This window comes from Clupea harengus, chromosome 14, assembly GCF_900700415.2.
Source record: "Clupea harengus chromosome 14, Ch_v2.0.2, whole genome shotgun sequence".
In the NCBI taxonomy this organism is placed as follows: Eukaryota; Metazoa; Chordata; class Actinopteri; order Clupeiformes; family Clupeidae; genus Clupea; species Clupea harengus.
Window position 1 is genome coordinate 13708910 of NC_045165.1, and position 11423 is coordinate 13720332.

Below are 11423 nucleotides of genomic sequence, written 5' to 3' on the forward strand. Positions count from 1 at the left end.
CGTGGTAGAGGCGCTGGGAGCGTTGGGAGTAGCAGTCGCGTGATGACACCCACACAGAGTAAGGGTCAGGGCTTAGGGACGAGGCCAGAGACATGGATCCACCTCTGAGGACATCGGGACTACAGGGGAGAGACATGAGCAGGACAACTAATCAATTACAGACATGACTGTCAGGAGCACATACTTAAGCCAGATCATCAATGGGCCAATCGGCTAATCACCATCAGTGTCAATGAGAACAGATATATTCATTGAGTCTTCAAAAAATAATACACCAATCCATCTACATATCAACTACACAATATGTGGTGTATGCTTTATATTTGTAATATTTATATTTGTTTGAGTAGCTCTATGCATGAATGGGTGTGTATGTGTGTGTGTGTGTGTGTGTGTGAATGTATATATGCATTTGTGTGCATTATGTACTGTATGTGCGTGTGTGTGTATGTGTGTGCATTATGTGTGTGTGCGCGCGCGTGCGTGTGTGTGTGTGTGTATGTATGTACGTATGTGTGTGTGTGTGTATGTACTAGGGATGGGCATAATTAATCGACGATCGATTAATTGATCATTAAGAATTTCCTCGATGAAATAATTTTTTCATCGATTAAAACTAATGCATGTTCTGTTGCGTAGTGTGCGTGTAATTTATTTATTTTAGGGCCGTCAAAGTTAACACGTTATTCTATGAGATTATTGTGGCCGAGATTAATGCAATAAAATATTTGAACGCAGTTAACGCAACTTTGTTTACTTCCGGTGCGCGTTGACCCATGGCACGAAACTGCCGCGTGTCTGCAAGTCAGTTAGATAGAAGAGACCGAGACGGTAGTTGAAGATAGAGAGAGCTGAGGGATTGTTGGGCGGAAAGTTTCTGTTTAAGAGGCAAAATGACAGAACAATCGACAAAACTAAAGTTGTATGTAGCATTTGTCAAGCTGAATGTAGCTATTACAGAAGCAGCTCGTCTTTAAGTTATCACCTTAATGCAAAGCACCCGACAGAAAGCAGTCCCAGGTTAGATGGTCGCCAACCCACACTCCACGACTTCTCTAGGAAATTAACTAGACCAGTCCGTGAAAAGGTTACCAACGCTGTCGCAGTTTAGGTTGCCGGTGACTGTCGGCCCATCAACATAGTTGAAGACGGTGGGCTGACTGAGGTGATTCGAATTGCTTCAGGGGACAATTCTTACGATTTACCGTCGAGGGGCACCATTGTGTCTCGCATATATTCCTTGTATGACGGCGAGAGAGCACGAAAAAAAATACAATTGAACAACAGTGTCTAAAATACACGCTGTCTGAAGTGATTACTCGTTAATTTATAAGATTTAGTCTTGAGAAGAAAACAAACTTTTAATCACGATGAATCTAGATGAATGAATTTCAAAATGTGAGATTAATTAGTTAGAGAGAAAAAAAAAGTTGTGTTTATGAGCACCGGCTTCTAGCTGTCGGCTCCGCTGCTTAAGAGTACAGCAGCGCATATTTTCAAGTGTAACCATTGAACGGATCCCGTTTAACTGCCACAAGAGTTGTCCATCTTGTAAGTTTAACTGCCACAAGAGTTGTTCATCTTGTAATAAAGATCTCAATGAGGAAACACGCTGTGTTTTTTTCTATTTTCACTGCATTTTAATATAGCCTATAAATAGTGAATTTTAATATAAAAATAATAATGATTAATCGAAAATCGATCGTTAATTCTCCCGACGATCGATTAAGACAATTTAATCGAATGCCCATCCCTAGTATGTACGTATGTGTGTGCATTATGTGTGTGTGTGTGTACCTGTGAGAGGAAAGCCGAAGAGCTGTACAGTTAAAACAGGTGCTTTCCGTGAGTTTCCCTGTGAGAGAGAGAGAGAGAGAGAGACTTAATCATTCAATTTAAACATGATGGAAAGATGACAGCTACAAATGGACACTTTAACTATACTTGGCAGTAGTCCCGTACTCTTATGTTGAAACCCACACACACGCATGCACACAGGCACGCACACACACATTCAATAACACTATGAGCACCTGTCTGCCTCCGAGAATGTGTTTGACGGAGTATGTGTTTATGGGATGGACAGAAAGATCATATTCTGGTCAGGACAGGGTCAGTATGTGTGTGTGTGTGTGTGTGTGTGTGTGTGTGTGTGTGTGTGTGGTTGGGTTTATCTGTCCCTGTCAAGGTGTCCTAATGAGACGCCCTCCATTTGAACATCAAAAATAACAAAAGTGCGTCACGACATACCTCCTGGAACACCCACCCACTCACTCACTCATCCACGTTCACTCACTCACTCACACACACAGAGTCACGTTTACTCACACACACCCACACTGTCACACTCACTCACACGCTCACACACTCACACACACCTATAGAACTCCTGATAAGCATCCCCCATGTAAGTCAATAAGGATATGAACATGGTTGTAAATATTCAACCTGACATGACAACTGATTTACCTTAATTTATATTACCCCTGCATTACACGATAGCTATGCCGCCTGCCTGACGACACACCAGTGTCACACCAACTAAATATATATCATTCTGACTGGCACCGATTCAAAAGGATATTACACGCCACCCCCTCTTGCATGACATAAGAGCCCCATAAATCCAGCGATAAACTATACCTATCTACAGAGTAGGTGTGTGTGTGTGTGTGTGTGTGTGTGTGTGTTGCATATACTGTATAGGAACAAGTACTACAGTCACCGCTCAAGCAGTACCTGTATAGAGGGATTAGGTAGATGACTACTCAGCATACGTGACTGGCACTGTGTGTGTTTGTGTGTGTGTGTGTGTGTGTGTGTGTGTGTTATGGATTACAGGGTAGGATTAAGAATGGGTCCTAATGAAAAGCAGCTGGGTATACGTGACTGATATTCCTTGTGGAGGTGTGGATGTATGTTTGAGAGGATGAAAGAGAGAGCCAGAGAAATGATAGGGACTGGTGTGGTGGAAAATTATGTCTGCAGAAAAATAAGATAACTGCCAGTATCCCTTTGATTTGAACAGCCTTTGCGAAAATGGTTGACATTACACAATATCCTAGACAATTGTCTGAATTGGTCTTATTTCTCGGAAAAAAAGCTGGAAGCACAGACCTGCAGGTTGTACCCAGTAAAATTCCTTAGGAAACCCACAACTCTCTTATTCCATTAGGCTAAGCAAAAGGCACCAAAATGAAATTAAAATTGAAATGAGTATTTAAACACCATAAGGGCATACTGCTTAATGTAAAAACAAATGGATATAGAGGAGAGGCAATACTGGGTCAGCTTTCCTTGACAGAGACAAAATAAGTTTTCTTAAAATAAAGTGGATAGTTTTTCCATAATGTCAGATTTCCATAGTGTCAGATTTCCACCCTGAGATCTTCCTGAGCATTTCCTGATATTCCTTAAAGCCCTCAATGCACTCAGGGAAATGTAGGCTCTACTGGTGATATCACAGCAGGTGATTGTGTCTTCATAATTTAATACTGCTTCACCAGCAGACAAGAGTCTGTTTCATCCAATCACAGGCATCCGACGCAGAGTGACGCAAAAGGGAGTCTGTGCCAAACACGTCGCCTTTGCTCGGGTCGAATGAGGACAGACTGTCTGTCTGTCTCTGTCTGTCTCTCTCTCTCTCACACACACACATACTGGCACAGGTTTTCCATTCGCTATACTGGAGGTTGCCATGGTGATATTAATTCAGCACACAAGCTGTGATTGTGAGAGAAAGCCCTATACACCAAGCCCGAGCATTAACCGAGGCAAAAAACAGCTCAAGGTTTCAATGATTACTATTTGTAACATCCAAACCTCATAAACCATAAAGGATTCACTTATGAGTGTACCAGAGAGATCTGACCACATTCCCCCACTTCTTAAGACATGAAGTCTAGCATTTGGATCACATCATCAGTGATGCATCTTGCACTGACGTAAAAAACATAGACAGGCAAGGGCTAATTACACACAGTCTAAATACAGAGGGGTAGCTAGGCTTGCTAAAAATGTGTACCAGTCAAAGAGAGGTTGCTTGCTAAGAAGTCAGCCACTGCACTGCCTATTCAGATTGTTGTAGATCAGCTGGTGCTGGTGCTGGTGCTGGATCTAGGGCATTTGGAATCTGTAGAAGTATAGACTCAGGGGCTGTGCCTGAGCCCCACTGAGTACAGGGACAACATTTTTGCCAAAGTATACAGTTACACTTTGGGAACTCAATCGGCAAAGCCTTCACCATCAGGCCTGCCAGTGGCACACTTGTATAAGCAGAACCCACAGACCCTCGAGGCAGTCCCTTTAGTTTTTCACGATTCCGTGATTCATGAAATCAACACAAAATCAGCCATTTGCCATTTGCCATTTACCACACAACAAACTGCAGAAAATAACCCTGGTTGTTAAATGACAACTTATTCATCAATTTGTGTGATGGATTGACAATCACTGTGAAGTTATCATAGCATTAAGACATTTGCTTGATGTTCACCACATAGCTGGATCTATAGCATACATTATGTTATTCTGTCTTGTTTTCAGTTGTGAAATTGTAAATAGTGTTAACCCCTTCGGCATCTATGAGCTGCACGCATAGCTAATCCTGTAGTCGTACATTCTCCACATACATCTTCACATGTTCTGCCTGAATACAGCAGCATTCTTTAAGGGATTTAGTGGCATCTAGCAGTGTGGCTGCACATCATAACCAACTGAATACCTCTCCCTTTCCAAATGTGTATGAGAAGGTATGGTGGCCATTAGTGTCAGGTGCTATAAAAATGCGAAAGGCCCTCTCTACTGCCAGTGTTTTGGTTTGTCCCTTTCTGAGCTACTGTAGAAACATGGCGACGCAACATGACTCCGCTGCCTTTGTGGATACGAAGGGCTCATTGTAAACTAACAAAAACTGTTTGTAGTCACAGGTTATTACACACTAATGGAAACATAATTATGACTACTCTCTTCCCTTTCAGTTAATAGATGACCATAAATCCTACATACTGCACCTTTAACTGCCCTCCACTACAGGGTTATTGTGAGGGCAAGAAGTGGTGGGGGTAAGATCAAACAAATTAGCCCTGACCTTTTTATTGTGGAAACCCCCATTCTACTGTATCTGGAAACACACTGTGTGTGCGCGCACACACACACACACACACACACACACACACACACACACACACACACACACACACACACACACACACACACACACACACACACACACACACACACACACACACAAGTCGTCAGTCTCCTGACCCATCTGTTATTGGGAGCACTAGCATGAACCCACCAGACCCTCTAATCCTATTCTGTACGCACTAGTTCTTCCAGTCTGACAAACAAGACCCAGACTCGTAAATCCCCAGCCCCCTCCCACCGTCTAAACCTACAGGATATTCTACAATAACAGAACACATGCCTCCCACCGTCTAAACCTATAGGATATACTACAGTACCACAGCACATGCCGTCTCTGCTGTGGATTCACCTGCCTAATCGGCTCTCCACCTTCCTCTGTCCTTTCTTTCTATCCCTTCCTTCTACGTCTGTCCTCGCTGTCTCTCGCTCACTTACTTTCCCTCCTTGACCTTTGATCCAGTGCCCCCTGGTCCATCGTCCATCTCACTAGGAAACAGGAAGTCCTGAGGAAAAGCTGTTACTTGCCCCCAAGGGAAATGCTGCTAACCCTAAGATCCGTGTGTGTGTGTGTGTGTGTGTGTGTGTGTGTGTGTGTGTGTGTGTGTGTGTGTGTGCGCGCGCATCTTAATGGGTTGCTGTATGTAGAGCTTGTTAGTTCCTGAATAAGTATTCAACTGGAAACAAGATTACAATAGTACGCCTGGGCTATTATAAGCTGATATATGCTTTGCTCAGTTTAAAACATTGTTTCATCAGTTTTCTGCCTCCTAGATAATTAAACAACATACACATTGTGTGCACCATTATCAGAAGTTGGCTGAGAGGGCAAGTGCATCTATGGTGCTAAATGCTAAATGCTAAATGCTAAATGCTAGGGCACAGTTGGAATGCTGCCCAATGGTGGCACTTGACCAGATAGGACGATGCTGGTTCCGGCTCATTACTGTTTGATATTTTACAAAGCCACTTATTACTCAATGCTTATATATGACTATACACCCTTTGATGAAATACTAAAGCGGTATTTGTATTTTTGAATATGCAAGACTTTTATCAGAATGTAAAGACATAGGTCTACTTGTTAGTTGTCCCACAGTGAAATGATCTTGCCATTAAGTGAGTGAGTGAGTGAGTGAGTGAGTGAGTGTGTGTGCGCGCATGCAGTGAGGCTGAACACTTTAATGGGCCGAAGAATACACTGCTGGCAAACCTTTGACCGCCTACTCAACACACTAATCTTAGGAATGAGCCATGAGCTAGCCTAAGCAGTGCTCTATCTTCGGGTGTAAGGGTTCCTTTATGGAATTATGCCTGACACATATTCCAAGAACAGGCCACCAACTCGGCATTGACATTCTGCAGTAACTTCAATTCCACATCCAGGCAATGAGAGCTGTTTCAGAATGACAAACATAAGCCTGTGCGGAGTTTGGGGAGTGGCTGCACACAGCCGACAGGAACTCTCATTCACACACAAACTCTGTGGTCCTCCTACTGCCTGCCTGCCTGCAGAGCTATGTTGCTATGGTAACAAAAAAAAACACCCAAGTGGAAAAACACAGCTCTTGAGTTGTTGTGACATCATCACAGACTAGTGGGAAAGCCTGCATCAGACTCATACTATCTAGTGCCTTTCCACCATGTCTCCTTAGAGGGATGATTCAGCCAGTATACCATTAGACAAACATTATCCAGCTTGAGAAATGCTGCAGCTTTCTATACCAGAAACAAGTTAGGCCTTGTGCTTTTCCAGAGAAGGGGTAGCTTATTGTTGGGCACACAGATCAAGAATGGAAACAGTCAGAGCTGAGCATGATTGGGTGGCTGTAGGCTTTCCTCATGGTAAACTAGGGCAAAGCGGGCAGACTTCAAGAGCTTTTCTCCCGAAGGAAATTGTGCCAGACGGATCAGTTGTGACAGGATGGACTCTGTTACACTTTCTGTGCCAGCCAAGTCTTACTGTAACCTTCAGGTCTTTATTCCAAAATGTCCACCCTGCTGGCATGTATAAAGACTCAGAAATCACCCTGCCTCATTGTTGAGGTCTTATCCTCATCTACAGATCAGTTCTATTTCTGTGTCCTGTGGTCTTTTCATCTATTTCCCATCCCATAAGTAAGACAACATGATACCATCCACATGTACAGTAACTTCTATGGCTTCTCTCTCTCTCTCTCCCTCTCCCTGTGTGTGTATGTGCGTGTGTGTGTGTGTGTGTGTGTTTTTTGCTCTTATCACGGCGAGCAGCCCCCTCTCTGAGCATGATAACACGCCACACAAACCGGGGCACACTGAGGCCTTTGAGCTCCAGTGAAGCAGAACCATAAAAATACTTGAGATGATTTCCCCACTCAGCCACGACACACACAGAGCCATGTCGGAGAAGACAGGAGGGAAGGAAAAGTTAACGTGGTGTCCCAACCTGCTGTACGTCACAGAAAGACACAGAGAAAAAAATCAGAGTCAAGGGCATTTCAACATAATGAATGCCCTGCCATGCTGGGGGAGGTTTGAGAGTTTGATGACTTCTGGTCTGGTTCAAATGTATACCTTTGTCAAATATTCTGCTGCACAACAATCTAGGCCTAATGAGTGCGACAGCTGGACAGACAACAAAACCAAACAAGACAACACTATGTTATCGACTTCAAGCTGTACAGATGAAGCCTAAAACAAGCCTAAGCTTCACGCCTCTATGTTGAAGATGTGCTTCAGGGCAGTATTCATGAAGTTTACTACACTGTCTTTTGTTGTTTGTCTTCAGGGCAGTATTCATGAAGTTTACTACACACACACACACACACAAACACACACACTTATGGAAGACTGGAAGCTCTCAGAAAACCTTTAAAAGGGTCTACACTGAACTCGTATCAGCACTCTCCTAGATAATTCAATAACAATTTCAGTGAATCTTTGATGGAGCAGGCAGCCGTCTTGACGTCTTTATTTTAGTCTCTCAAGTCGGGACGGCTTGCTCAGACTAGCTGTGACCCAGCTGTCCACCTCACTCTCATTGGCCACCTCCCAGCGGGCCTCCTCATTGGCTCTATTTCAGATGAGGAGCTTACTCTGATAGGCTGTACATCACCCGCATGGGGGCGAATGGTGAGCGTGGACAAACACCTATGCCAACTATGCTTTAAAATGGAACACTGCAATCTGTGCCACCGTGACAACAGACAACATGTTCTGGTTTGCCTACCAGAAACTTGTGTGGCTGTAATAGAATGAGCAATGACAACAACTGCAGCAAACACATATCTACGAGCACAACTCCCAATCTTAGTGTCAAATGGCAGATGGTTGACTTGGATCGCAACGTTTACAACACATAATACAGCTACATAGTTTGCAAGTGTGTGGACTGCCTTTATAAAGAAAGGTCCTTAGGCCATTTGAGAATGCACTGTGTTTAAGTCCATGGGCCTTCCCAGCAACTCTGTCTGTGTGCTGAGACAAGTTAATGTTTACCTGTACAGGTGTGGAGCCAGTCCATTAGTGTGACTGATTAATGTTGTAATGCTAGCCAGCCTGTTGTTAGCTGACACCTCAGTGGCATACAGAGCGATCTCAGCCCCAAATACTGTGACTATAACTAATCAGAGACCACTAACATTCATAGACCCTAACAAGCTTCACTCCATTATCAGCAGTGTATCTGTAAACCAAAACAAAGCACTACAGTATAATGTATCCTTTCACCATACACGATGAAGTAATCATCCATCTAGTATTTGTCTAATAATTGTATTTGTCTAATTAAATCACAATACCCATCAATTTAAACGAGACTTTAGCACGAGCAGTTTACTAGAAGCTGACGGTGTTGGGTGACGCTGCAGTTCTGTCTGAATCACAAACTGGGATGAGGCGACTGACCTAGAAATGGGCAGCCCCTTACCTGCATACTACAACAAAAACCACAACCACAGACTTAACTTCTAAATTACTTTCATCCTATGCATTTACTGGCAATTATTCTATACCAATTAACAAGAATTTCCCCACCTTTGTGTTAAAAACATGCAACACAAGCGTAATATCATTCAGTATGTTAGCCTGTCTGCCTTTATCCTGCGATGCACTGAGCCACACCGCCATTGCAGACTGCAGCGGCCTCGTTTCAGACAGTGGGGAACTGAGGTGTCCTCAAATAACCTCGCATCGGATCGGGTGACGGTGTTCAGCATTCTCCCTCATAGGCGATGCATGTCGTCTCAACAGAACACAGATATTCTCCCCTAACCTGCTCTATGGTCATCGTCAGAATTTAAATAATTCTGTCTATCTGTCTTGGTACCAGTTATATGCCATTATATACGTTGTCTGAGCTTGGCAAAGTCTTTAAGCAGCTCATATTTAGAAGCGGCAGCAACCGCAGTTTGTTTCGATAAATAGAGAAAACAGAAAGGATGTCATCAATGTTGTTGTAAAGAGTGCATTCCCTAAAATGCCGTGATACGACATTACATTTTCAGGTTTAGACAGTGTCAAGATTTTGGATCGGTTGTTACCTAGTTAGGTAACGTCAGCTAGTTATCTGACGTCGCATTACTTTAAACCAAAATACAAAACAACCAAACTAAAGCATTCAAGAACTAGTGATTTTGATGATGGTGGAAATATACAGCATAAGGAAGGACAATACATTGTTACAAATCGCTGAAGTCGTGTCGAGTCGTCTAATTACCAACATTTTGATTCGCAATCTTTCGATTTCAAAGCAGCTTACGCTAGGTAAGCTTCAAACCTACTTTGCTTCAAATGCAAACCTGGAACTCTGGCTGGAATTAATCAATATCTAACTAACGTTAACTTACATGTTGAGGGTCAAACATTTCTGCTATTATAGAAATGTCTTCTGTATGACACCAACAATGACCACACTAATTGCGATGCTTTCATCCATGTTACAACACCAGTCTTTCTGGAATGTACTTACAGTATTTAGGTAAAGGGCCTAACTTGTCAAATGTGACATAAAGGACTAACACGTGTTTACACGTTGTCAGGTATCTATTGCCTGTACCTTAGCACAATGCAAAGCCGCACGTCAGCGATTTATAACGTTACCTGGTTTAAACAAATGAAAAAAGGGATACTTAAAAGGACAAGGGCCTTTTTTTACATTTCTAAATGGATGAAAACAATAAATAGTCTATCAGACAATCGGGTTGTGAATCGCCATGCCCTTGATCTAAAGTAGCTAACAAACGTTAACATCATCGTCGTTAACGTTGGCTAAGTGAGTGGCTAACGTTAGCTAGGTCATGAACTTTCTGATACAGACCGCTTTACTGTCGTGGCAGCCGGTTAAATCCCTGACAAAGCCGGTACATAACAAGTCCACCCCGTAAACAATAGATACGTGGTCTACAAGTTAGGATATTACACTTTGTAAAGGTGTGATACATTCTGATAAGTTGACCTGTCTTGTGTTAGTTGATGGTCACTACGTTACCAGTCCTAACACAGTCAATTAATGTTAGCTAACGTTGGCTAGTAACGTTAGACCAATGTTCCGTTATCATCATTTACATCAAATACAGAAAAGTTCAAAAGTTATTATAACGAAAGATATGGTGGTAACAACTTTAAAAAGACCACTTCTTACCTTTTCTGAACTCGTTTTTTAACGACCTCGATGTTTTCATTAGTGGAGCCCGAGATCTCGAGAACAAAATTAAAGCCATTGTGATTCCGTTGCTCTGTCTGGAAAAAAACCCCTGTAATGATGGCTAGTTAGCGACTCTATCCGTAGAAAAAGTGGGATTCAGTGGTCTGACGCAACTACAGTCATAAACCGAAGTTCTTGCCCCATGTCCTTGTTCCCTCTCCACATTGGTTCAAGCAATAAAGCAACTTAATGAAAAGAACAGTAGTCATTTGCTTCCGTTTCACTGAATCTCCCACGACCGACAGAGGGTGTATTTGTTAAGTTTGGAGTTCCCCGTTGCTCCAGCACAACTCGACGGTGACAGGACAGTACCCTTCTTACTGTCTATAGACAGTACTGACAGAGAAACTAACAGGGGCTCCGCCCTATTATGAATGACTGGTATCACAGCCAATGAAATCAAAGTGTTGGGAACAGAATTTTCGCGTGCAGTACTGCGAACTGACTTTCAATTGGCTCAAAATCTTTATGATTGCCAATGTGAGATAAATGCGCGTTGCTAATATCATCACATTTGCATGAACTTACTTACATTGCTTGGTAGAAGAGGGCAGTGATTACAAAGTATAAAAAAGCTACAGCTTCCTTCCCT

At 42.8% G+C, this 11423-nt stretch overlaps 1 protein-coding gene across 4 annotated transcripts in view; it reads right to left on the reverse strand.

Annotated features, from left to right (window-relative positions):
• The window catches only part of letm1 (leucine zipper-EF-hand containing transmembrane protein 1), a 36748-nt gene extending 25591 nt beyond the window's left edge, over nucleotides 1–11157 (reverse strand). For 2 of the 4 annotated variants that reach the window (XM_012838236.3, XM_031580901.2), the window contains exons 1-3: nucleotides 10769–11157; nucleotides 1798–1855; nucleotides 1–119 (exon numbers count right to left, since the gene is read on the reverse strand). The exon at nucleotides 1–119 is cut by the window's left edge and continues 374 nt beyond it. In XM_012838236.3, the coding sequence (XP_012693690.2) occupies nucleotides 1–119; nucleotides 1798–1855; nucleotides 10769–10847 (256 nt within the window). In that variant the 5' untranslated portion in view covers nucleotides 10848–11157. The remainder of the gene's footprint in view (nucleotides 120–1797; nucleotides 1856–10768) is intronic. The other 2 variants (XM_012838237.3, XM_031580902.2) reach the window with 1 other exon arrangement.
• Nucleotides 11158–11423: the final 266 nt, after the last annotated feature.